This window comes from Podarcis muralis, chromosome 1 (assembly GCF_964188315.1).
Source record: "Podarcis muralis chromosome 1, rPodMur119.hap1.1, whole genome shotgun sequence".
Lineage (NCBI taxonomy): Eukaryota > Metazoa > Chordata > Lepidosauria > Squamata > Lacertidae > Podarcis > Podarcis muralis.
Genome location: NC_135655.1, coordinates 102,698,162 through 102,725,936, shown reverse-complemented (window position 1 = coordinate 102,725,936; position 27,775 = coordinate 102,698,162). Strand labels below are relative to the sequence as shown.

The following is a 27,775-nucleotide window of genomic DNA, read 5'->3' as shown; positions in this document are numbered from 1 at the left end:
ACACAGAAAATGTACAGACTTTCCATGGAAGAAGATAAGAAGAAGGGATATGATCTGAGGGCTGATGCAATCCCCATTAAAGCTGCTAAGGCTTCCCGAGACATTGCCAGTGATGTAAGTTTTTAAGGCCAAAATATTTTAAATTACTCTAAAAGCTGAAGTTCATACGTTGCATCAGATCCAAAGGTTTTGTGAGCAGAAAAAGTGTTCCCACTGCCCCAATGGGTCTGGAGTCCCGCTTGTCCTATGCCCCTGAAAATCTGCTCTAGAAGGCTGGGGTCCTCTAGACAACAGGGGAGGTGGTGCTGGGGAAAACTGATACAAAGACAGCCTTATTTGGGACAAAATGGAGTGACACCTTTGGATCTGACCCACTGTCATATTTTGTTAGTTTTTATGTTCAACCTCATGTACACTTTTAATTTTATTTATCACAGATGAAGAAATGTTGCATTTCTAACTTTCCTGAGATTAAATTTTACTTTCTTGCTTATGTTCTGTTTGTCTTCTTCTGTGCAGTACAAATACAAACTGGGATATGAAATGGATAAGGGCAAACTTGTTGGCTTCCGCAGCCTCCAAGATGACCCCAAGCTTGTTCATTACATGCAAGTAGCTAAGATGCAGTCGGATCGTGAGTACAAGAAAGCCTACGAAACCAGCAAGACCAAGTACAACACCCCGGCTGATACTTTCAGCGTCATGGCTGCCAAGGAAGCTCAAGCAAATATCACCAACATCAACTACAAAAGGCTCCTCCACAAATATATCCTCCTGCCAGATGCCATTAATGTAGAACTGGCAAGAAACATGAACCGGATTCAAAGCAATGTAAGACCTTGCATTCTCTTTTCACTACCAGTCAGTGGCTATATTTCTCATGCATTTGCAGATGGTTTATGTTGCTGCAACTATAGCTGCTCAACTTTGGCTGTGTGTTATTCTCTTCCACCTGCAGCATGAATACAAACAAGATTACAACGAATGGTACAAAGGACTTGGTTGGAGTCCTGCTGGGTCACTGGATATTGAAAAGAGTAAGAAAGCCACTGAAATTGCAAGCGATTCGAAGTACCGCCAGCATCCAAGCCTTTTCCCATTTAAGAAGCTGATGGACTCAATGGACATGGAACTTGCAAAACACAATGCTGGTGTTATGAATAAGGTGACTGTCGTTACCCAGTGTGAAAAGAATCTGTTTTGTTTGGACCAATTGGGTACATTTGGAATTTTGAGAGGGTGCTGTGAGTGCCAGTCACAAAATGGCTGCTGTAGGGACATGGCATAACAAAATGTCTGCCCTGGTGTTTTGCATAATACAAAATGGCCACTGCTGAGTGTATGACATAAAACAAAATGGCTTCTGTGAGGTGTGATATCATACCAAATGGCGGCTATATCTAAAAGTGTAAAAAAAGATAAATAAACAACTTTAAAATTAATATGGCAACATTACTGCACGTATAAATGCAAATTGCATTGATTAATCTTGTTTTGTTTTTCCTAATAGCATTCATATATAGATGCATGGGAGAAGGATAAGACGAAGATTCACGTGATGCCAGATACACCCGACATTATGCAGGCCAAAGCAAACAAGTACAATTACAGCCAGGTATAGAAATATGTAACAATGCGTTGTGTTGGTTAATATACTATTCGTATGCAAATTCTCTGGCTCAGATATATTTTGTAGGAATGCCTTTGTTTTCTTTAGTTATTAGAAGGTCATTTCCAATTGTATTTGACATTCACCTGAAGTGAAATCTGAAGCGAGTGCTTCGTGTCAGAACAAACAAGAGGAGTTTTGAGGCAGGCCTAGATTTGTGATCACACTAGTGAAATTTCTCAGGGCTTTCTGCACCTCTCTGTATTGTCATCACATTTTACCTAAAGCAGCATTTTAAGGAAATTTCAGAACCTTCCCTCCACCCTTTGAATGAAATACAGGGAAAGCCAAGAGTTGGGAAAACACTAACAGAAATTTCTCAGGGGTCTCCGAACATATCTAGATCGTCACCAGATTTCACCTCAAATGAAATCTGAAGCAAATTTTCAGATTTTTCCTTGGGCAATACTAGAATGAGTTGAAACAGGTGGTGAGATGCCTTTTTTTTTAATGCCTCTTCTCCTTGTGAAAAGCACCTCCTGTTTCAGCAACAGCCTTTTGAAAAAGAAAAAGCCAGGGCTGCAAAAATTAGGGCAGCAATGGTTACCCATTTTTGGTATTGTGACATCTCCCTGCTTCATGATCCCTGCTTGGCAGGATCATATAGCCAGCAAGACTCCTTTTTGCAGTGTTGAGGGATGCGGGGGGGATGCCCAAGGACCTGCCAGATGAGGCAATAAAGATTGGGAGTGAGCCACTGTAAAAAAGGCTTAGAAGCATCTTTTGAAGAGTATTTCAAGGGACTCAATCATTCACCTCCACCCCCCCCCCAACAAAAATGTTCGCTCATGAAATTTAACTCTGCCCTAGCTATAACAGCACAGGAGTTTTGAGGGAAGCTAAGAACTATTTGGTGTTCCTTGTGCAATTTCTTAACTGTTCCACATTCAAATATTCCAAAAATATATTCTGATATATACCTCCAGTGGAAGAAATGCCTGTTATGTACTGAGCTTTTTTTTTTACTCTTCTTGCTTTCCATATTAGAAACTGTACAAACTTGGATGGGAAGAATTGTTGAAGAAAGGTTATGACCTCACCGCTGAAGCAATCTCAGTGAAATCTGCAAAAGCATCAAGGGACATTGCTAGTGATGTAAGTAGTATTGTAGTACACCTTTGATGCATTCAGTCACGTTCTCTAGGGCAGTGTTTCCCAACCTTGGGCCTCCAGCTGTTTTTGAACTACAATTCCCATCATCCCTGACCACTGGTCTTGCTAGCTAGGGATGATGGGAGTTGTAGTCCAAAAACAGCTGGAGGCCCAAGGTTGGGAAACACTGCTCTAGGGCTCAGTCATGTAAATGGTTTTCAGGGCCAGAGCTTGTTGCATTCCATCGAGCTTCACCCGCCCCTCACTCTTCCAGGTACCTTGCCAACTAAGTGCATGCAGAGTACTTTCTCCCTCACCTCTGAGGTGCCATGGTGTGTATACCAGCACAGACCAGCCAAAGCACCTATGGTTCCCTTGTAGAATAATAGGTGTCCTACTGTATGATTTTTCCAATGTCCCCTATGAAGAAAAAGTCTTATCATTGCATCTCATGTAGTTATCAAGCAATTTTGAATTGAGGCAGGCTATTGGTGGTGGAATCTAGTTTTCATCAAAACATGCCAGGCTGGGAATGTAGTGCTGCCACTGTGCTGATTTTTTTGGGCCTGTTTCCAGAGCAGCCTTATGGCATGTCTACTCACAAGTAGGACCCACTGAGTTCAAGGGGGGCTTGCTCCCAAGTGAATGAGCAACCCGCTTTGCTTTTGAATTAACAGCAACCACGAAAGGACACATTTGCAAACAGTTCTGACATGGCGCCTCCATTGGGCTAGATCTGCTAACGATTCCGGATTTTGTCGTTCCAGTCTTTGCAACAAACTTTGTTTGTGATTTCAGTACAAGTACAAAGAAGGTTACCGCAAGCAGCAGGGGCATCACATTGGAGCACGCAGCATACAGGACGACCCCAAACTTGTGCATTCTATGAATGTAGCCAAGATACAGAGTGAGAGGGAATACAAGAAAGACTTTGAGAAATGGAAGACCAAGTATATCAGCCCTGTGGATATGCTGGAGGTCTTGCACGCTAAGAATTGTCAGAAACTGGTCAGCGATATCGATTACCGTCATTTTCTGCACCAATGGACCTGTCTCCCGGACCAAAATGATGTCATCCATGCTAAGAAAGTATATGAATTACAAAGCGATGTAAGTCGTATTTATAAACCATATCTAGAATGATATTTGTTTGTGAAGGCAGATTTCAAGTCTCCTTCAGTCTCTTACCTACCCTAATGCTGGTAGGTCCCTGCTTACATCCTTCATTCTCACTGACTTCTTATTGCTCTTGTTCATCCTCATTTTTGCTGTTTCTGGAGTATGTTCCCAATCTTTTCTGATACCCAGTTTGTTTAATCTCTCAATTCGTTTTTGTCAAACTTCTTTTCTGAGATTTAAGGTACCTTAAAAACAATGTTTCCCTTGTTTCCCCTCCTGCGCTAGTCTTCTCACTATGTACACTTTTGGCCATATTCTTGGCCAAACATACCAGTACAATGGTACCTCAGGTTACATATGCTTCAGGTTACATACGCTTCAGGTTACAGACTCCGCTAACCCAGAAATAGTGCTTCAGGTTAAGAACTTTGCTTCAGGATGAGAACAGAAATCGTGCTATGGCGGCACGGCAGCAGCAGGAGGCCCCATTCGCTAAAGTGGTGCTTCAGGTTAAGAACAGTTTCAGGTTAAGTACGGACCTCCAGAACGAATTAAATACTTAACTTGAGGTACCACTGTACTTGGTCTTCAAACTTTGCAAAACTTTGTATGCTTTATTTAAATAACAATCAAGCCAAATGATAGACGTACCTAAGGCAAGGACCCATAATCAACGTATGACGGAGGAATAGGAATAGGACCAAAAGTTAAAATCCTCTTCAGTGGTATTTGCAATACCAAATGGATCTCATATATGTTTTTTTCCTTCCTAGAATGCATACAAAACAGATCTTGAGTGGCTGAAAGGCATTGGATGGAACTCATACGGATCTCTAGAATCGGAAAAGAACAAGAAGGCTTCTGAGATTCTGAGTGAAAAGAAATATCGCCAGCCTCCAGACACCGTTAAATTCACAAGTATCCCTGATTCAATGGAGGTGGTTTTGGCAAAGGAAAATGCCAAGCATAGGAGCGATGTAAGTGTTCTCGGCACAAGGATGTGCTGCTCTCGAGGAGCAGGTGTCAGCAGCGGGAATAATGGCTGTGAATGGTAGTGGGGAGGACTGAGTGAGTGAGTCATACCCTATAGCATAGTTAACTGCTTTACAGCACATCCAATGCATGTTTACTCAGACGTAAGTCCCCACTGTATTTAACAGGGCTCTCTAGGGAGCATGTTCAGGACTGCAGCCTTAATTAGTTCAAGAGTACATTCCTTTCTTGCTTGGAGTTTGCTTCAGGTGAACATGCATAGGATTCTGTAGCAAATTTGATAAGTGCATTTTTATTTTTGTTTTCAGTTTGATGAATTTGGTATAAAAAGGGAAATTCAGTTTCTGGGCCTAGGGATTTATTTGGGAAAATGATGCCCCCCCCCCAAGCCTGTAATCCTGTAAAGGAGGATATAATTACATTGGTTTAAGTACTGAGCAACCCTCCTCCTCCAATTCTCCCCACAAGGCATTTTACAGTCTCTTGCACCAGCAGGGGTGCCAATTTGGATAAAATATTTTTTTTGGGGGGGGGGGGGAGGTAAGCCCCTGATAATCACATGGCACAGTGCACACACACCATTTGAATGACAATGCCCATCATCTTTCGAGGCCCTAACCCGCTCAAATATTTTATTGGGGGGAGGGACGAAGGGACCTCAGCCCTAGCTCCTATGTGCACCAGGTATTCAGCAATGTATCAAGGTGCATGGGAAGACAAGACCTTGCGCTGCACCCGCACAGTCTCTTTCACAAGGTTTTGCACAACGTGCCACGGAACGCCTTCCACATGGGCAATGGCCTGCCCAACATTTCACATTGGCTTGATGTACTTTTGTACTGTGCTGAATTTGATATTTATTCTTACTGGCACATGATGATGATGATTCACTCTCTTTCCATTCTTTCTAGAAACTTTATAGAGAAGCATGGGATAAGGACAAGACTCAGATCCACATCATGCCTGACACTCCCGAAATTATCCTGTCCAGAGCCAACTTAATTAACACGAGCGATGTAAGTTTGATGCTGGATAGCATAGGAGGGTGTTTGAGCTGTCTGTTTTCTTGCTGGGCTTCCACAGCGATTAACTTTCTGATGGTTCTCTCATTAGAAACTCTACAAGCTAGGATTTGAAGAATTGATAAGGAAAGGCTATGACCTTCCACTCGATGCCATACCAATCAAGGCTGCAAAAGCATCTCGAGATATTGCCAGTGAAGTAAGTATTTCATTCTGCTGGTTGACAGCCAAATGGCAATGCTGCTTATTAAATCTTTGATTCGGCACATTGTTAACGTTGTGAACTTTCTAAGGGATGTGTGTTCATATGTATATACATTTAGTTACACATAAGTGCACACACTGATTTTCTTTTAATTTTCTTTTAATATTTATCAACTAAACCTTAAGGGGGGAATAGTTTCGAAGTTTCCCAAAAATAAATGCAGTGCTTCGTATAATCATTATAATAGCTAAAATGAATTAATTGTGATTTGAAAAGTGTCAGGTTTTGAACACATATAAAATGAGTGTAAATCTAAGCCTGGTTTCAGCTTCTCTTTTATTTCTCCTTTATAAATTGGAATGCTATCTTGAATCAACGTGTATATATATATATATATATGCAGGTTTTGGTGTCCTCGGGTGTCTTCCCGTGTAAAAGTTGGGGTGTCTAGGCGACGTTTCGACGAGGTCTCACTCGTCATCTTCAGGCTGGTGCTTTCGGCTTCTTGTTACTGGAACAGAGCAGGATCTCAGTGTTTGAGTTCCTATAAATACTGTTGAAGGTGTGGTGTATAGCCTCCAATGTTCTGGGCAGAGAGGAGGTTCCCAGGCTAGTGTGCCTTTTCTTCTTTTGTTCCTTAATTACTTGAGGGATATCTTGAGTGATTTCTTGAGTGATATCCTGAATCCCACTTAGGTGGGTCATTAGGTGTGGATTAGTTGCTCAAGCCTTTGTGTCTTGAACTCTTGAACTTTGTGAAGAGTTTTTCTGAGAAGATGGCTGTACTGCATTTGGTTGTGCTCTGGCTTGGCTTCGTGTATAGGGGCGAGCTGTGGTTTTGTGGCCTGTGCCAGCCAGATCTGTGTAGGGGTTGCGGGGGGGCAGCATCCGGAGGTGCCACCATGGTTTGGCTACTGGATGGTGTCTGTAATTTATCTGTGGAGAGGGTCTGGGTTTGGGTCTGGTGTGGTTGATTGGTGATGGCGTTCTGTGTGCCTCTGGATCTGGTGTCAGATTTTGTGGGGAGGGCTAATTTCCAGATGTCTGGCAAGCGGGATGTGTCGTCACGCTTGTTCATGTTGTGAGGGTGTTTCTCTATCTCGATGGCTTCCATGATTATTCTCTTGTGGTGATGTTCCATGTTAAAGAGCAATTTGGAATCTGCAAAATTAATTTCGTGTCCTGTTTCTTTCATGTGTTGGAAAAGAGAGGAAGTTTTTTCTTCTTTTTTGACGGCATTCTTGTGTTCTGCGATACGTGCATTTATTCGTCTGTTTGTTTGTCCAATGTACGTGGCTGGGCAGACTTTGCAGGGTATTTCATAGACCCCTTGGTTTTCCAACTGGATTTTATCCTTGGGGTTTCTGAGGATATTGGCTATTTTTTGGTTGGTGCAAAAGGCTGTTTTGATATTGTGTTTATGGAGGATTTTGCTAATTTTATCTGTAGTGCCCTTGATATAAGGAAGGAGGGCCATGCCATTGTTTTCTTCTGTGTCTTGGTTTTTGGGGGGTGTTTCTTTTTGGATTAGCTTCGTAACCCTGTTTTGCTGGTATCCATTGGCAATTAACACATTTGAGAGATTCTGTAACTCAGTTGTCAAGTGGTCTTCGTCAGCCAGGCGTTTGGTTCTGGAGATGAGAGTCTTGGCTACGGAGTTTATTTGTGCAGGGTGGTGGTGTGATTGTGCATGTAAGTAGCGGTTGGTGTGTGTTTTTTTCCGGTAGATAGTGTGTCCTAGGGAGCCATCAGGTTTTTTGTAGATTAGGACGTCAAGGAAGGGAAGTTGGTTGTTGGCTTCTATTTCCATAGTGAATTGTATTTTGGGGTGTAGGCTGTATATATATATATATATATATATATATATATATATATATATATATATATGATAAATTCCCTTTATAAATAAAAAATAAGTCCTATTAGGGAGCAATTCAAAGCTCCCTCTGGCTCTGAGGCAGTCTGAAGGAGAAACAGGAAGAGGCAGAAGTGCTGTTGTGCTGGCAGAAAGGGAGGCCTATTGGTAGAAGGAACTCCATGTTAAATTATTTGTATTAATGGTTTAATAAATATTTTGCTTATGGGTGGGAAAATCTTATATACCTGGGAGGAGATCTGCCACACCCATAGCCTTATTGGCTCAGTGGGATGGGTTGGCAGCTTTTTCATCCTTTTGTTTGTTTGTTACCTTCCCGCCCCCCAGTTGTAGATAATGCAAAGCTATTAACTTTACCAGCTCCAGCGCTGGCGTAGCTAAGAGGCCCTTTTTTGTGTGTATCAGGATAACAATGACAGCTTAGGTTCCTGCACATCCAAGCCTGTCCCCAACACTCCCCTGGAATAGTCCACTTTGGGTCCTGCAGATGTACCCAGGACCTTCCGAGGTAGAATTGCCATTTTGGTTCAGACAGGCAATCCTTAACACAGAAGGATGGTTAAATTCTGCTTAATGTTTTACAATACTACAATCACACAATATTGCTTTGATTCCATAAACTCTTAAATGACTGTTGGTCATGCCCAACCATTTGAGCTGAAACGCCTGATTATATAAGTTAGGATGTCCTGAGAAATCACGTTTTGGAGGGATGATCATTTGCTAAGGCCTTTATAAATAGACGAGCACCTCTTAATGTAATTAGAATGAGAAGTTAGTGAAAATAATTTTCTCTTTCCCACAGTACAAGTACAAAGTTGGATATCGCAAGCAGCTTGGCCACCATGTTGGAGCACGCAGCATACAGGATGACCCGAAACTTGTGCATTCTATGAATGTAGCCAAGATGCAGAGCGAAAGAGAATATAAGAAAGACTTTGAAAAATCGAAGACCAGGTATACCAGCCCTGTGGATATGCTTGGAGTCTTACTGGCAAAGAATTGTCAGAAGCTGGTCAGCGATGTCGATTACCGTCATTATCTGCACCAATGGACATGCCTGCCAGATCAGAATGATGTTGTGCATGCCAGGAAAACATATGAACTTCAGAGTGATGTAAGTATCTTATTTTTTCTTAAAGGCTTTTAAGCATGAGACTATCCCAGGGTTGGTGGATTTTATTCACAATCCCTTATGGGGGGAAAGCCTGTCTCTAAATAGCAAATAATGATAATTGTGCCTGGATCTTAGAACAAAAAGGTGAGGCTGGACTGATGGGTCAAATGAGGGAACATATTATTCATAAGTCAGAAGAGTGGGAAGCTAACTTCAACCTTGAGGGAGCTAAGACCTGCCTGTTCATAGGGGTATGCCAAGTCATAGCCCAAAGCCTAGGTCCCACCTGATGGTGAGCAAGGACGTGGTCCTAACTCAGCCCCTTCAGGATTGGTAGTAGATGGTTCGATTGGGCTGCCCCACTCATCAACCTAATAGCTGCGTTCTATTTAGATATTTAGATAGCATGCATACTATATATTAAAAGAGTAAAAAAAAGTTGGAAAAGTTTGTTTCTTTTGTTTAATCTGTGCTGACACAAGTTGACAGTGTAACAACAGTCTCTTTAGTTGATGTGGATTATAATTTGTGATGGCAAAAATCCTCAATTGTAATGGAAGGTTTTAATGGAACTATTGTCCTCCCTGCTTGTTTCTTTTCAAACAGAATATGTATAAAGCAGATCTTGAATGGCTAAAGGGCATTGGCTGGACTCCAAGTGGTTCCTTGGAAGCTGAGAAGAATAAGAGAGCCTCCCAGATCTTGAGTGACTACATCTACAGACAGCATCCTGACAAATTCAAATTCACAAGTCCCATTGACTCTATGCCTATGGCTTTGGCAAAGCATAATTCTGAAGTTATGGACCATGTGAGTTTCATTCATGCCCCTTCCTTAAAACTCATATGAGCAAATATATAAAGAAATCTGGCTGGTTTAGCAATGCTGTGACTGGGAATACGCAGGCTCTCATCACTTTGAGAATTTGCCTGGTGATTTTATCATTATAACTATTTTTCTCCATGATCGTTATCTGACCCTAATTAACTAATAAAGAGTTTCGTTTTTGTGCTAAGGAGGCACATTCCATTCATTCTTATTTTCATACCCGGTAGCAACCATTTTGTAGCAAAGTATTGGTTTTCATACATGTTGGATTAGGGCCATTTCCAGAAAGTAGTTATGGGGAGGGCATTGTTTGACAACATGAGTGTTCCCCCCATATGTTATTTAATATCTATCTGAAATCTTCAGACCTGTCACCAGGAGATTTGAAGTGAAATACCACTAATATGTGGAATGTACCCATCAATCTCTTTCTGTTTCATCCGAAGCACGAGAGGAGATTGACTGGTGCTTGGAGATGGTGGAAGATCTGACCACAATACTCCATGCTCTGGTAACTTCCAGTCTGGATTATTGTGACGTGCTCTATGTGGGCATGAGGACAAATTGGAAACTTCAACTGTTTTATCTGTTTTATGACTATGATGTTATGTTGAAGGACTTCTGATAAATGTTAGAAGCAAACAAATTGCCATTCTTGGTTGCTGCTGCCTTCATCAAATAATTTATTTACTGGTTGTTGTTTTCAGCGCAAGTATATAGATGCATGGAACAAGGATAAAACCACCATTCATATCATGCCAGATACTCCTGAAATTATACTGTCGCAGCAGAACAAGATCAACTATAGCGATGTAAGTAAAAAAAAGGAAAAAAAAATGGTAGAGAACCAATTTAGAAGAAATACAAGTGCCCTGTTTTTAAACACACAATCAATCTTTGCCATTCTTTTAGAAATTATACAAACTTTCGTTAGAAGAGGCCAGGAGAAAGGGTTATGATCTTCGTGTAGATGCAATTCCAATCAAGGCCGCTAAAGCTTCAAGAGATATTGCAAGCGAGGTAAGTAGTTCTGTTCATGAGTTGTCAGATGCTGTTATGTAATAGGCATTGCATTTTCCCAAACCACTTCCCTTAATAGTAAATAGTCCCAAATAGGCTAAATAGTCCCCCTGTGTTACCGATATTGTCAGTTATCATAAATAGGAATAACCATTGAATACATTAAGTTTTCGCAGGTGCCTGCAGAGGTTGATGGCAGAATCCAAAATGACCCTCAGTCTTTCCAATAAAATAGTTTCACTAAGTTCCCAGTATGTGGCACCCACATGTGGTAAGCTAGCGGGTATATGAATCTTTACCTGTCTTCCAACCCAGATATACCAGGAAGCCTACAGCTAGGTTTGGTTCATGCTTACATTTTTTTTTTATGTTGTTTTTCTTTAAAGCTGTCCCTTTCTGAAAAAATAAAAAACACAGAACGACAGGTCCGTTTTTTAATAGATTTATGAATCATATTCTGTATAAGTACAGAAACAGAGAAACTGCCTGACAACAAGCAGTCTTCTGGGTAGATGATTTATAGTATGCACATATATTTCTTTCCCCTCCAGTACAAATACAAAGAAGGCTACCGCAAGCAAGTTGGCCACCACATTGGAGCACGCAGTGTGCAAGACGACCCAAAACTTGTGCATTCTATGAATGTAGCCAAAATGCAGAGTGAGAGGGAGTATAAGAAAGACTTTGAGAAATGGAAGACCAAATATACCACCCCTGTGGATATGCTGGAGGTCTTGCACGCTAAGAATTGCCAGAAACTGGTCAGTGATGTCGATTACCGTCATTATTTGCACCAGTGGACATGCCTGCCAGATCAGAATGATGTTGTGCATGCCAGGAAAACATACGAACTTCAGAGCGATGTGAGTATCTTTATAAGAAAAAGCGTTTTAAACATTAGATTATCCCAGGGCCAGCGGATTTGAACCTCCATTTTCTGTGTGAAGAAAGCCTTTCTCTAAACAGCAGGCAATTATAATTGTGCCGGGATCTCGAAACAAAGATTGCTTACTGCTCCAGAGGTCCAGAACACCTTTCTGTGGGATGTACATTTGGCTTTCTGCTGAGGTTTGCTCCACAAAGGGGGAACCACTACCAAGGAAGCCCTGAGACCAGGCATCACCAACAGTTTAGCACCCACCGAAGGCAGCACCAGCAGGGAATCCCCTGCCAGATATAGGACCCAAGATTGTTGAAATCAGGGAAGCGCTCCTTTAGGTACTTGGGTCTCAAGCCATTTGGGCTTTGTATGTTAGTACAAACACCTTGAATTAGGCCCAGCAGCTCACTGGCAGCCAGTGAAGTGCCTTCAGGATTGATGGCAGATGGTTCGATTGGGCTGCCCCACTCATCAGCCTAATAGCTGCATTCTGTTTAGATAGCATGCGTACTATATATTAAAAGAGTAAAAAAAAGGTGAAAAGTTATTGCTTGTTTAATCTGTGCTGACACAAATCGACAGTGTAACAATAGTCTCTTTAGTTGATGCGGATTATAATTTGTGAAGGCAAAAATCCTCAATTGTAATGGAAGTTTTTCATGGAACTATTGTCCTCCCTGCTTGTTTCTTTTCAAACAGAATATGTATAAAGCAGATCTTGAATGGCTAAAGGGCATTGGCTGGACTCCAAGTGGTTCCTTGGAAGCTGAGAAAAATAAGAGAGCCTCCCAGATCTTGAGTGACTACATCTACAGACAGCATCCTGACAAATTCAAATTCACAAGTCCCATTGACTCTATGCCTATGGCTTTGGCAAAGCATAATTCTGAAGTTATGGACCATGTGAGTTTCATTCATAACCCTTCCTTAAAACTCATATGAGCAAATATATAAATAAATCTGGCTGGTTTAGCAATGCTGTGACTGGGAATATGCAGGCTCTGCTCACTTTGAGAATTTGCCTAGTGATTTTATCATTATAACTATTTATCTCTATGATTGTTATCTGACCCTAATTAACTAATTAAGAGTTTCATTTTTGTGCTAAGAAGGCACATTCCATTCATTCTTATTTTCATACCATTTCAGCAACCATTTTCATACTGGTTGAATCAGAGCCATTTCCAGAAAGTGGATATGATAGGCTTTGTTTAGTACCATGAGCATTTCCCCCGGCTTGTTAATTAATATATATCTGCAAATCTCAACAGGAGATTTGGAGTGAAATACCAGTAATATGTGGAGGGCACCAAGCTATTGCTCTCTGTTCCATCTGAAGCACGAGAGGAAACTGAAGTGCTAGCCTGGTGCTTGGAGGTAGTAATGGACTAGATCAGGCATAGGCAAACTCGGCCCTCCAGATGTTTTGAGACTACAATTCCCATCATCCCTGACCACTGGTCTTGCTAGCTAGGGATGATGGGAGTTGTTGTCCCAAAACATCTGGAGGGCTGAGTTTGCCTATGCCTGGACTAGATGCTGGTCAGTAAATTGAAGTGGAACCAGGAAAAGATGGGGGTCTTATGTATCCAAAGTTCCTCTGGAAGAAGCAGGTGCAAGCATTGTAATGTTCTGGACCCATCTCTGTCAGTGGAGGCCCAAGTAGCCTCAGTGCCTAGGAGTTCATTTACATCTACAGCTGGTATGCCAACTACGGCCCAACTACAGACAAGACTTGGCCACAGTACTTCATGCTCTGGTAACTTCCAGATTGGATTACGGCAATGTTCTCTATGTGGGGCTGCCCTTGGAGGCAATTTGGAAACTTCAACAGTTTTATGATTGTGAAGGGCTTCTAAGAGATTTTAGAAACAAACAAATGAATGAACGAATTACCATTTTTGGCAGCTTCTACCGTTATCAAATAATTTATATACTCTTTTTCCTCTACTATTTACTATTTTTTCAGCGCAAGTATATTGATGCATGGAACAAGGATAAAACCACCATTCACATTATGCCAGATACTCCTGAAATTATACTGTCGCAGCAGAACAAGATCAACTATAGTGATGTAAGTAATGTCTTCAAAATCGTTGGTAGAAAACCAATTTAGAATAATAAGTGCTCTATTTTTAAACATTAAACCAATCTTTGCCATTCTTTTAGAAATTATACAAACTTTCATTGGAAGAGGCCAGGAGAAAAGGTTATGATCTTCGTGTAGATGCAATTCCAATCAAGGCCGCTAAAGCTTCAAGAGATATTGCAAGCGAAGTAAGTAGTTCTGTTCATGAGTTGTCAGATGCTGTCATGTAATAGGAACTGCATCTTCCTAACCCACTTCCCTTATTACTTTTTTAAACAAAATATCATTTTTCTATTGCTCAGTTACTGAATAGGTGGATTTTTGTTTTCTGGTTTGAATTGTTGAAAAGGCTGTGATATGTGAATCCCTCATTTATCACAGCTGATACAGCTACTCTTGTGATGCTTGGGATAGATTTAGATGGACTAAATAGCTTCCCCCATTTTATTGATATAGTCAATCATCATTAATAGGAATATTCATTGAATATGTTAGGTTTTTCACGAGTGCCCAAACTGGTGATGGTGGAATCCAAAGCATGCCTGAATCCGTAAAATAAAATAGTTACACTTTATTCCTTGTATGTGGCAGTATGTTGACAGCTAAAAGGTAAAGGTAAAGGACCCCTGACAGTTAAGTCCAGTCGTGAATGACTCTGGGGTTGTGGCGCTCATCTCGCTTTACTGGCCGAGGAGCCGGTGTTTGTCTGCATACAGTTTTTCCGGGTCATGTGGCCAGTATGACTATGCCGCTTCTGGTGAACCAGAGCAGCGCACGGAAACACCATTTACCTTCCCACCAGAGTTGTACCTATTTATCTACCTTCCGATTGGCAAGCCCTAGACCACAGTGCCAGGAATTGCATGGAGCTTTGGCCTGTCATCCAACCCAGGCTTGTCATTCAAGCTTACACTTAGATTTGGCTAATGCTCGCATTTGTTTTCTTTTCCCCCCCTGTTGTTTTTCTTTAAACCTGCCCCTTCTGAAAACAACACAAAACAGAATGACTGGTCCATTTTTAATAGATTCTTGAATAATATTAAAAATACCTTCCTAAAGGAAACAAATCTTTAAAGATTATTATAGAATCTGTATGAGGAAATAGGAAAATGAAGTGGCAAAAAGATAAGGAAGAAAGATGCTATCTAGATGGGGAAAATACTGTCACAATCCTCTCAGAATGTGGGATTTTCCAGTGCAGCTATCTGAAGAATAATCTTATGGGTAGACAATTTACACATGTATATCTATTTCAGTACAAATACAAAGAAGGCTATCGCAAGCAGCTTGGCCACCACATTGGAGCACGCAGTGTGCAAGATGACCCGAAACTTGTGCATTCTATGAATGTAGCCAAAATGCAGAGTGAGAGGGAGTATAAGAAGGACTTTGAGAAATGGAAGACTAAGTATATTAGCCCTGTGGACATGCTGGAAGTGTTGCACGCTAAGAATTGCCAGAAGTTGGTCAGTGATATTGATTACCGTCATTATCTGCACCAGTGGACCTGCCTTCCAGATCAGAATGACGTCATCCAAGCTAGAAAGGCCTATGAACTCCAGAGTGATGTGAGTACTATTTATGTTTGGGCACAACTAAACATAATATAAGGTATAAAATCGGGGTGGGTGTGTCAAATGGTGGGATACAAGGGTGAGTGGAACTGAATCCTTCCCCTCCCCCAGCCTGCTCCATCAATCTTGGCTTTTTTCTCCTAACCCACCTCTAATTCCACACAGTTTTCAAGTGTTGCAGTTGCACAATGTGAAGTAACAAAAAGCAAACATGGTGGCAGTAGTCACTGGCATGGAGGACTGACACCATGGGTAGGCAAACTAAGGCCCGGGGGCCGGATCCGGCCCAATTGCCTTCTAAATCCGGCCTGCGGACAGTCCAGGAATCAGTGTGTTTTTATATAAGTAGAATGTGTGCTTTTATTTAAAATGCATCTCTGGGTTGTTTGTGGGACATAGGAATTAGTTCATATTCCCCCCCCCAAAAAAAGAATATAGTACGGCCTCCCACAAGGTCTGAAGGACAGTGGACCGGCCCCCTGATGAAAAAGTTTGCTGACCCCTGACTGACACCTTCCTATTGGCAGCCCCCCTGTGAGGGGAAGGTAGAAAAACCCCTCCCGGGGCTGCAGCAGAGTATCAGCAGGAAGCAGACTGTCGGATTTGTAGCATTCCAAATTTCTTTTATTATTTTCAGCGAATTAAAACAACAAAGCATAGCTTGAGTGAGATGAGTGCCTCACACACATCTCTGTTGCGAGAGAAGAGAGAGAGAACAAGCAGCGGAAGTTACAGATGCTCACTTCCGTTCTCAGGCATAACAGTACACAACAGTACACGAATGTCAACATGGATATAATGTTACATCAGCGATGTGAGACTGAAATCCCAACAACCTCCCCATGCCCATAGCAGCCATGTTATCCTGACACGTGGCACTTTTATCCATACATGAGTTTGGATAAACTCATGAGTTCGGCACCTCATTATGGTGTGTATGTGTGTGTGTACACATTTTCTCTCTCTCTGGTATCCTAATCAGATAGCACCCCCTCCCCCAAGCAAGAGTCCTCTATAGCTTTTGGTTTTATTAATGATTCTTTGAATTTCTTATTCACAGAATGCCTACAAAGCAGACCTTGAGTGGATGAAAGGCATTGGCTGGGTCCCTATTGGTTCACTGGATGTGGAAAAAGCCAAGAAGGCTGGAGAGATCCTAAGTGAAAAGCAGTATCGTCAGCCACCAGACAAATTGAAATTCACCAGTGTGACAGATTCTCTTGAAATGGAGTTGGCCAAGCATAATGCAGAAACAATGAACAAGGTGAATCTGAGCCAGGCAGTTGAGAAACTAGTATTGTGGTACAAATGTTGTAGGGTCTTATTACAGGGCACTAGTGATCCAAAGTTTTTCCATTTTCACTGATTTCCATTGGGGAGCTTTTTGTATATTGTTTAACTTTTGCTATTTAACTTAAGGGGATTTAAAAGTAACTAGCTTTGGTCAGAGTTTACATTACATATTTGCAATATGACATACAGTTAACATTTCTTTTAAAGCTGTATTGGCATATAGGTGGGTAGTCAACAAGTAACATGGTTGTGTCCCCTGTACATTTCTCTGAAAGCGAAACATTTCACTTCATGTATCTTAGACATTTTTTGTCAGCTATTTTATTGCAAAGTTCATGAGTTGGAAGAACCTTGCGCCTTTTGCATCAGGTAGACTTAAATATGAACAAATAATACATTTATTCTCATATGGAACCTGTGAGGTAGATTTAAGCTGAGAGATTATTAGTGGTCCAAGATCACCTAGTCAGCTGCATGGCTGACTGAAGATTTGAACTCTACCCAGTCTTAGTCCAACACTCTACCTACAGCACCACAGTTCGAGGTAGCAGAGTTCTGCCTCAGCAGGCTATTTTAATGCAATTTTCATAGGATGCCCTCACTAAAAAAAAAACAAAAAAACAAAAAAGCCCTAAGATTACTGAACGATTGTCCTTATAACCACTGTCTCTTGTGCTTATGTTCTTGCACAGCGTTTGTATACGGAAGCTTGGGATAAAGACAAGGTTACGATCCACGTGATGCCTGATACACCTGAAATCATGCTGTCAAAATTCAACAAGCTAAACTATAGTCAGGTGAGTGCCACTTGGATAAACAAAGGAGTTCTCCATACCAAGGGAGATTGCAAATATTTCAGCCAACGTCCGTGGTTCTTGCAAGGGATGTGAGCCCCATAGTCACCAGATGGCTTGGATTTGTTGAGGCTCAGTAGGCTAGAGTTGCCCTGGAGGTTTTGGTTTAAGTGCTGCACAGTCAAGTTGTTGCACCTCAGTCAGTTATGTAAAATTATATATGTGTGTGGACATGAAGGACGCAGGCATGGATAGCAATGAAGTAAACATGTTCTTCTTCCTTACAGAAATTATACAGACTTGCTATGGAGGAGGCAAAGAAGGATGGCTATGACTTACGTTTGGATGCTATCCCAATTCAAGCTGCCAAGGCTTCCAGAAATATTGCCAGTGATGTGTGTACCCAATATGTTCTATGTATAGCATTTTTTTTTTAAGGGGAAAGCATTTCTTGCTCTAAATAAAAAAAAAAAGAATTGAAACTGTGGACTCAATTCTACAGTATGTGTGACTGTGGTGGATGTTTTAGGCATCCATGAAGGGCAGTATAAGAGAGAAGCTACATTTCCTTCCACGATTTTGGTTTCATTTGTTAAGGGACTAATTTATTATGTGGATTATGGGGACAAAAGAACAGGGTTCTTTAGTAGCATTAAGAACAGAGTATTGAAAAAGGTGCCTGAGGAGATGTAGTAAATAGAAAGCAGAGTGGCATGAGGAGAGTCTTAGGCACGATATAGGAAGACAGTAATGTTTCACAGGGTTTTAATATGATACAAGCTACAATGAAACCCTCAAACAATTATTTCATGGTTAGTGAAAGGGCAAGTTAAAAGAAAACTCAAAGTCAAAGTTAATTATGTATTAACTGCAGCTCAGCTATTATTAGCAGGAAATGTTTACTGTGTGGAATATTAATCAATAGGATCACTCACTGTAAACATTTATGGGAAGGAAAATAATAATTCAAGCAGAAACTTGGGCTTTTCGCCCCATTTTGGAACTGTTATCAACCCACTGGACATTTTCCCAGTGTGGTGAAATGGACTTAGCCAGATGTATTTCCTTGTTTCTTTGCTTTGTGTTTACTATGTTTCTTTATAACTTACTGGAAAAGAAAGGAAAAATATTTGAAGGCAGCTGCATAATAGATTAAAAATGAAAAGAAAAAAAGAGATGAAATCCAGGGGAAAAATATATTGGGATTAATTTAGAGCTGAGATTCAAGGAACTGTGAACAAGCTCTGCATCTCCAAGGGACCATGGACTTGTGGTTCATGAAAGCCCCCACTTGATCGCCACATAGCAAAGTAGTTTTTAAACTGGAAAGATGGCGGGAGGTGCTGAAGACATCGGAACTACCTAAAGAGCTTTTTCATTCCTATCCATGAATAATAAAGGATTGAAGAAGAAAAAAAGCTTATATTGCCAAAGGAACAAAATCTTTAAAGATTATTATAAAATATGTATGATGAAATAGGAAGATGAAGGACAAGCGTAGGAACAAAAGATGCTATCTAGATGAGAAAAATACTGTCACAATCCTCTCAGAATGTGGGATTTTCCAGTGCAGCTATCTGATGAATATTCTTATGGGTAGACGGTTTACACATGTATATCTATTTCAGTACAAATACAAAGAAGGCTATCGCAAGCAGCTTGGCCACCACATTGGAGCACGCAGTGTGCAAGATGACCCAAAACTTGTGCATTCTATGAATGTAGCCAAAATGCAGAGTGAGAGGGAGTATAAGAAGGACTTTGAGAAATGGAAGACTAAGTATATTAGCCCTGTGGACATGTTGGAAGTGTTGCACGCTAAGAATTGCCAGAAGTTGGTCAGTGATATTGATTACCGTCATTATCTGCACCAGTGGACCTGCCTTCCAGATCAGAATGACGTCATCCAAGCTAGAAAGGCCTATGATCTCCAGAGTGATGTAAGTAAGCTATGCAGAATAAACACAGCCACTGAATTTGTGTCTTTCCCCAAATCATCCAGATATGCTTTTTTATGGAGACAGTTCATATATATCCGGAAATCGATGTTTTATAAGTGGAGATGAATGGATTCCATCCATTCCTCTCTGTTATTGTTCACTATTTCTTGGGTTGCCTTCTGTTTGAACCCTGGAACGAACTCCGGGTTTTGTATTGTCAGGAAAGGCTTTTGTGCATAATTTTAAAAGTAAACCTGAAAAAATAAGCTAGTTTTTTAAATAAACAATTTAAAAATAATTATTTTTAAGATACCTTGCAAACGTTTTGGAAATATATCACCAGATACTTTTAGTTCAGTTACGATAACGTGAAACACCAAAATCCAAGGTGAAATTCAGTAGAGTCAGATTCCATTAGCATTCTAAGCAATGTCAGGAATGAGACATCAATGGCACAATTCTACAGAGGCCAAGCAATGAACAAGAGGCCAAGCAATGAACAAGGGAGTGTGAATCAGACTGCATAGGATCATCAAGTTTGGGCTAAATGAATATGTAGCTGCAAAAGCAGGAGTTATAGTGGTTGTAACTGTGATGTATTGGTCCTTCAGTATACACATATTTAATGTTTCATCTCTATGTTTATAACCCAGACACTGGCGGAGGAAGAGGCGTGGGGGGGGGGAGCACACCACCCCCGGCAGCGCGATCCCAGCAGGGTGCCATCGCGGCTGCCCCCCTGCCCGTGCTGGGTGCCACACCACACCCCCCAGGACGCACGCCACTCCCCTAGGACACGCACCATGCCCCTACAGGTGGCACACCATGCCCCCAGGACGCACGCCACACCCCCAGGACACGCACCATGCCCCTACAGGTGGCGCGCCACGTCCCTGGGACATGCGCCAGCCCTGCCCCCGCCTGCTCTCTGCCCCCCGCTGCTGGAGCATGATGCTCCGCCACTGAACCCAGAAATATTCCCCTGCAATAGTAGTTATGTGTGAAGTTGATAGTTTCTCTGAATGCAAGGATAATCTGTGTTCATATTCCAGGTGCTTTACAAATCAGATATGGAATGGCTGAAAGGTGTCGGTTGGATTCCATCTGGCTCTTTGGAAGTTGAGAAAGTAAAGAGAGCAGGAGAAATCCTAAGTGACAGGAAGTACCGACAGCCACCTGATAAGTTCAAGTTTACCAGCGTCACAGATTCTTTGGAGATGGAGTTGGCAAAACATAACGCTGAGACGATGAACAAGGTGAGTCTTGTGATTAGGCATTTCTAGGACTGCTCTGCGTGTGTTCTCTAATGTCAATATTTGCTTAAAGAATTGCTTAAAGATTTGTCTCAACTCAACATTCGTATTTTCCGCTGCCATCAATACCCTTTTGTCTTTCTCAGCTCTTGTTGCCACTTTCCTTCTTTCCCCCCTTGCAACCACAGTTATTTGCCCATTTTTTGATTAAGCCAATTGGCTAACCAATGTGATAGTTATTTATAAGTGTTGATGATGTTCTCACAGAAGATACAATAACAATTCTAACTTGGGGCATCACAAGGATAGGAGTAAGTGTGGCAACAAAATATTTAATATAATGAAATATGATTTAACAAATATGATTTAACAACAAATATGATTTTAGTTAGAAAATCCTGGTATTATTTGGTAAATTTATATTGTTGGGCATGTTACAATACATTTTTTGTTTATGGATATAGTAGCAATAGCATCAGTTCCTAAGGGTGCATGTTATTTGATGCTTTTCAAAATACAAAATGCTAACTATTTCTTCTGCTCTCCCACAGAGATTATACACTGAAGCCTGGAATGTTGATAAAACAAACATTCATGTCATGCCAGATACCCCAGAGATTATGCTGGCAAAGGCAAACTCAGCCAACATTAGCCACGTAAGAGCGTTTTTTAAGGATGGGTTTTAAAAATGCATCTGTTTTCTTAAATAATTGGGGATTCTGGACACCGTATATGCTCAAATTCTATGTGAGTGAGTTTTCATTCATGGTTGTTGTTTTTTATGACTCCTTCTGTAGAGACTTTATATCGAGGGATGGGAAGAGGCGAAGCAGAAAGGATATGACTTGAGAGCTGATGCAATTCCAATCAGATCTGCAAAGGCATCAAGGGACATAGCTAGTGATGTAAGTGGATGTGTTGACTACACACTTCTGCAAAGAAATGCAAGTAACAACCCTGTGGTTTTCAAAATGACTATTATAGAAATAATTAATTCAAAGGAAAGGTGTTCGGTCTTCTAGGGTGGCGATGCAGGTCCTTTCGACTGACCCTATGTTGATATCTTCAACATTTGTAATACACAAGAGCAATATTCCCCAGCCTGATGCCCTACAAAAGTTTTGGATTGCCACTCTTATAGGTCTCAGCAAGCATGTCCAATGCTTTTAATTAATAAATAATAATAATAGTAATAGTAATAATAGCTCTAAAATGTGTTTCTTTTCTCTTTTGCAGTTTAAATACAAGGAAGCATATGAGAAGCAGAAAGGGCACTATATTGGGTTCCGAAACCTTCAAGATGATCCCAAGATGGTGTTGGCTATGCATGTAGCTAAAATGCAGAGCGATCGGGAGTACAAGAAAGTATTTAATCAACTGAAGACGAAGATCCATAGTCCGGTTGACATGCTGTCAGTCCTGTTGGCTAAGAATTGTCAGAAGCTTGTTAGTGACATTGATTACCGCCACTACCTGCATGAATGGACCTGCCTGCCTGACCAGAATGACGTCATTCAGGCTAAGAAAGTGTATGACATACAGAGTGATGTACGTAAAAGCAAACATAAAGCACCTGGGTTCATGGGGATGGGATCACAGCTTAGTGGCAAAACACCTACTTTGCAAGCAGAAGCTCTCTCAGGTTCAGTCTATGGCATATTGAGTTGCAAGTTTAAAAGGTCAGGTGTCTCTCTCGTTGCCTGAGACCCTAGAGAGTAGCTTCCGATCAGAGTAGGCAAGACTAGGCTAGATGGATCAATAGTCTGAGCCGATATAAAGACAGCTTCCTATGTTTCCATAGCTTTGCAAATTTCTGAATGGGATAAAATATGCTTAGACTTTTCATAAAGAAATAAAAGTCTGATGCGTTTCAGTCCAGAAGCTCTTATGCAAAACTGCAGGGCTGCACAGAAACACTCTACTTGGTTAAGCAGGCTGTAAAAAGTGAGCATCAATAAAGATCAAATTTCAATGTCCCTGGGCTGGATTGAGACACATCATAAAAGCATTTCAGGAAAACGCGTTGTAAACCTCATAATGGGAAATCACGTTGCAGAAAGGCCAAACTCTACAGCGCCATCTGGAGTCACGATGTTATAATGCATTTAAAACACTTAAAAAAACAAACACACAACTAAAACTAATGTAAACTAATATATGGTAAGTAAAAGTGCCTAAACTTATTTGTGCTGGTGCTGCTACAAATAATTTGGATTAGCAGTCCTAAATACAATAATTAGGGAACAAGCCACACTTTGCTCAGTAGGGACTTTTATGTAACCATGCTAAGGACTGCAGTGTAAGAGTTATTGGGCCTGGTACCAGGGTTGTGTTTAGAGCAAGTGTAGTATTCACCTCAGTTTTACTCAAAGTAGACCCACTGAAATTAATAACCATGGTTAAGTCCATTAATTTCACCCCTAGTCTTCAAGATTTAGCATGGGATGGATCAAACATATGATAGTACGAATTGGCAGACCTTAAATTGGAGGAAACATTTTCAACCATATTGTTAATAGCCCAATTGTTTCCTTTGCAGAACGTCTACAAGCAAGACCTAGAATGGCTGCGTGGTATTGGTTGGATTCCAGAAGGTTCTTTGGAAGTCTTAAAAGTGAAGAAGGCTCAGGAGATCCTGAATGACAGACTGTACCGTCAACGACCAGACTCTGTGAAATTCACCGCTATTGTTGATTCTCCAGAAATTGTCTTGGCAAAGGCCAATGCTCTGCTTCAGAGCAATGTAAGAAACTTTGCATTTGCCTTTTGGTCCTCGGGTATCTGCCTTTTGGGTGTGAGGAGAATGTACTTCTAGATGCTTACTCCAGCATGCTGGAATCAAGTGAGATATATGAAAATAATAAGCACAAAACCCATGCAGCTTTGATTTTCAACAATCACTTGAGGCTGCCTATGCTCTCATTTAAGATCACATTTAGATCCCTCTGAAGTCAAAGAAGGCTTTCCATTGGGGCAATTGGGGTGCAGAGATTGCAGTTTGTTTCATGATCTGTACACTTTGCTAGAGAGCCTTTAAACTGAGTTATTGCTTGAAAACCGTCCCATTCTGACTGCTATCATAGTAAACACCTTTATTTATTCAAATAAATGCAATGCAAAAAGTATAGGTTGTATCCAGTAGCAGCTTTCCAGTTGTGAAAGGTAATACCATTCATATAAGGCGACATCTCATTTTACCACACTCCCTTACCTATTGAATCCTTCCGTGCCAGAAGGTCTCCCAACCCCTAGGAGCAGTAGGTAGGTGGGCATATCTGAAAATCGTGTGCCCCATCTTTATCAAACAAAAGTACCCCCTTACAACTGCAAAGATACTATTGGATGCAACTCTGCATTTAGAACATATTTCTGCATCTTTTTCTGATTGTTGAGGAACATAGATGCAGGGGCAGGTCTCGCAAAAGATTGCTTCTGTGATTAGAAATGCCAAACATTGCAATTTTTCTAACAATGGAGTAGCCGCTGTTCTTTAATAAATCCCCAATAAAAAATCCACATGCGACGCTGCACACCCAACTAGGCCGCTTACACGAGTAGCTTGTATGGCGGGTTTTGTATGTATACTCTCAATATGTACTTTGTATATTATAACAGAAAGAAGTACTATATTTTACCCCCTCATTAGGCATTATATCGTGAACTCTGGGATAAAGAAAAGACACAGTTTACTCTTCCAGCTGATACTCCTGAGATGGTTCTGTCCAAAATGAATGCTCTGAACGTCAGCAAAGTAAGCAGTAAATGTGAATACATCTGTAAAGCAATTCTGACCTTTAAATAAGGGGTTTGGGTGAGAATTGCCTTTCAATTAAAATTGTTTTATGGTTGGAATTGAGAATACCAAAGGATGAATATATGAAATGCCCATTCAGTTCTCTATGTAGTAATCAATTCTGATTAGCTATGAGTAATGCCCTTCCACTGAATTCGTGATTCCCTAGACTTGAGCAAACAAATGGAAGGTGGGAAGCAGGAAGGTCTTTAATGTGAAAAATATGATATTTTTTATAGCTTATTATCAAGCTAGGGGGTTTTCTGGAGCAGATTGGGTGGGGCAAAGTAGAGGAAGTTTTGTCACATCTACTGGAATGATGTTTGATCTTTCCCATAATACTGAATATTAGAAAAAACATTGCAATGTTTCTCAGTGTGAAGTTAGATAGCAGTAACTAAGAGGATTTACCGGTATTTTATATTTTATTTCATCCCTTCGTTCCTCAGTTTTAACTCATTTATTTTTAGGCTCAGTATAAAAACATACATTTTTCAACATTTATTTGAGTATGATACATTATATGTTAGGGACGCGGGTGGCGCTGTGGTCTAAACCACAGAGCCTAGGACTTGCCGATCGGAAGGTTGGTGGTTTGAATCCCCGTGACGGGGGTGAGCTCCCGTTGCTCGGTCCCTGCTCCTGCCAACCTAGCAGTTCGAAAGCACGTCAAAGTGCAAGTAGATAAATAGGTACCGCTCCGGTGGGAAGGTAAATGGCGTTTCCGTGCGCTGCTCTGGTTTGCCAGAAGTGGCTTAGTTATGCTGGCCACATGACCCGGAAGCTGTACGCCGGCTCCCTCGGCCAATAAAGTGAGATGAGTGCCGCAACCCCAGAGTCGGCCACGACTGGACCTAATGGTCAGGGCTCCCTTTACCTTTACTACATTATAAGTTTGAATACATGTACCGGTATACACCATAGCAATAAAATTCTATTGTGGGAGCTTGACATGGAAGAAAAGGCAACATGGTAATATTTAATGCGTCCCGTGCCATGGAATGACCTTCCCCTAGAGATACAATGGGCATCTACAGTGATGATGTTCCTCTGATTGGTTTAAACACACATACTCACAAAGGCCTTCCTAATCAATTATGTTTTAGTGCTGGCTCTGTTGTGGCATTTGTGCTTGGAACATGTTATTGCTTTACTGCGATGATTTTATTCGGCACACTGACTTACTATTTTATAATGAGGCCAATTAATGTTTTCATAAATTATTAAGTCAATCCATTTTTTTGTGTTTTTTTTCATATTGATTGCTCAAATTTACCTTTACTTACACTTAGAATCACAACCTGAAGATCTTAAACACATGAGTTAATATTCAGGACCCTTACTAAAAAAAAATTGAAATACGCTGACATGAATGCTGCGCTATTCATTTCCTTCACAGAAACATTATGAAGCAGGGTGGGAAGAAGCCAAGAAAAAAGGTTATGACTTAAGAGTGGATGCCATTGCAATTCAGCATGCCAAGGCTTCAAGAAACATTGCCAGTGAGGTACTGTCCACTGTTGTATATTATTTCTGTAATGTTATTTCCTATAAGGCTAAAGAGGTGGCTAATATTTCGGTAAATATTAGGAAACTGATTTTAGATTAGCATTTTCAGTTTTTAGACTGTTGGCACAGATACATCCTGAAATTTGCTTACATTGGTTCTTAAACTGTAGAGATCTTTTCTTCCAGCATTGGCTATTGCCAGTTAAGCCAAGATGAGCTATTTTTCACAATCTTAGTTTAACTGGTCCCAAAATGGCAGGCATATTTTCAAGCAGACATATTAAATCTGATTTTACAGCCATTTATAGTAAATTATTGCAGTTCCACATTGGCTTGTATTTTTAAAAAAAAAAGCTTTCATGAAAATTCATCAGCATCTTAGCGAGAAATTCTCCTAATATGATTTTTGTGTGCAATTTTGCCTAATATACACATTTTTGCGAAACCATTTTCCCTAATGAAATTTTGTATGATTTTCACTAATGCATGTTTTCATATGCATACTTTACACAAGTATATCCATTTCTGTATGCACTACTTGGTTGCAGATGTGCATTACAAAATTTGGAGAATGTGAATTTCAAAGCATAGTTGTGTTCCTTTTGGTTCTGATTTCGAAAAGTGTGAGCTATGGAAGTGTGACTTTAACTGCAAACTGAACTGCATTTCCCTCTCATCCCTAATAGCAAGTCCAGGTAAATATTTTATAATATAAAGACAGAATTAGGGAGCCTTACTATGCTTTATCTACCACCTGAATATTCCATAGTCAAATCCCTTGAAAATTGAAATACCAAGAACTTCTACCAACATTTCTCCTTTGAATTGGTCAGATTACTTAAGCTTCCAATTCTCTTTCCTGCTCAGTACAAGTACAAAGAAGCTCATGAGAAACAGAAAGGCCACTATGTTGGATGCCCTTCAGTGAAGGAGGACCCTAAACTTTCATTTGCTGCCAAAGTATTGAAGATGCAGAATGACCGGTTGTATAAGCAAGCTTACAACAAATCCAAAGCCAATATTACTATACCGGTGGACATGATGTCTGTCCAAGCAGCCAAGCTATGCCAGTCTTTAGTAAGTGAGGTGGACTATCGTCAACATCTGCACCAGTGGTCTTGTCTGCCCGACCAGAATGATGTGATCCAGGCAAGGAAGGCCTACGAACTACAGAGCGATGTAAGTATATCTGTCCTCTGCAAAGCCAAACAAACAGCACAACACTGCAGGGACAGAAGGCAATAGAGACATCATGGTAGATAGTGGTGGAGGATTTCCTTTTCTTAATTGTTACTTTGTTTCCCTGATAACATCTGTAGTTGCTTTATTAATGAAAACTGGCCTTGTCACATTTTCACATAATTTAATCTTCACTTGATTTCATCATGAGTACCTTGGGAGGAATAACTGAAATGTTGTTAGTTCAGAATGTCCAACACATCATGCAGACAAGAATGACATGATAGACTTGGCATATCTAAAAATAGCTAAAGAATCCATAACCGATTGGAGGGCTGTCATATGTATGGATTTGATTATCTTTCTGCCCACTCTATCTAGACCAATCTGCACAAGTCTGGAACTTTCCAGATGTTTTGGTCCACAACTCCCCAGCCAACATTGTGCTGATCAAAGCTATAAATGCTGGTGTGAAATACAACTGGAGGTCAAAGAAACATTTTGGCCTAGTCCTGAGAGATAGTAATGCT

At 40.8% G+C, this 27,775-nt stretch overlaps 1 protein-coding gene across 47 annotated transcripts in view; it reads left to right on the top strand.

Moving 5' to 3' along the window:
- NEB (nebulin) overlaps positions 1-27,775 on the top strand; it is a 159,335-nt gene that overhangs the window by 49,253 nt on the left and 82,307 nt on the right. For all 47 annotated transcript variants that reach the window (XM_077936143.1, XM_077936200.1, XM_077936195.1 and 44 more), the window contains 30 exons: positions 7-114; positions 520-831; positions 959-1,165; positions 1,511-1,615; positions 2,657-2,764; positions 3,560-3,871; positions 4,654-4,857; positions 5,785-5,889; positions 5,987-6,094; positions 8,782-9,093; positions 9,700-9,903; positions 10,629-10,733; positions 10,834-10,941; positions 11,493-11,804; positions 12,521-12,724; positions 13,791-13,895; positions 13,991-14,098; positions 15,167-15,478; positions 16,545-16,748; positions 17,470-17,574; positions 17,859-17,966; positions 19,200-19,511; positions 20,564-20,767; positions 21,316-21,420; positions 21,562-21,669; positions 22,001-22,312; positions 23,304-23,507; positions 24,411-24,515; positions 25,957-26,064; positions 26,934-27,245. In XM_077936143.1, coding sequence (XP_077792269.1) covers positions 7-114; positions 520-831; positions 959-1,165; positions 1,511-1,615; positions 2,657-2,764; positions 3,560-3,871; positions 4,654-4,857; positions 5,785-5,889; positions 5,987-6,094; positions 8,782-9,093; positions 9,700-9,903; positions 10,629-10,733; positions 10,834-10,941; positions 11,493-11,804; positions 12,521-12,724; positions 13,791-13,895; positions 13,991-14,098; positions 15,167-15,478; positions 16,545-16,748; positions 17,470-17,574; positions 17,859-17,966; positions 19,200-19,511; positions 20,564-20,767; positions 21,316-21,420; positions 21,562-21,669; positions 22,001-22,312; positions 23,304-23,507; positions 24,411-24,515; positions 25,957-26,064; positions 26,934-27,245 — 5,526 coding nt within the window. The remainder of the gene's footprint in view (positions 1-6; positions 115-519; positions 832-958; positions 1,166-1,510; positions 1,616-2,656; positions 2,765-3,559; positions 3,872-4,653; positions 4,858-5,784; positions 5,890-5,986; positions 6,095-8,781; positions 9,094-9,699; positions 9,904-10,628; positions 10,734-10,833; positions 10,942-11,492; positions 11,805-12,520; positions 12,725-13,790; positions 13,896-13,990; positions 14,099-15,166; positions 15,479-16,544; positions 16,749-17,469; positions 17,575-17,858; positions 17,967-19,199; positions 19,512-20,563; positions 20,768-21,315; positions 21,421-21,561; positions 21,670-22,000; positions 22,313-23,303; positions 23,508-24,410; positions 24,516-25,956; positions 26,065-26,933; positions 27,246-27,775) is intronic.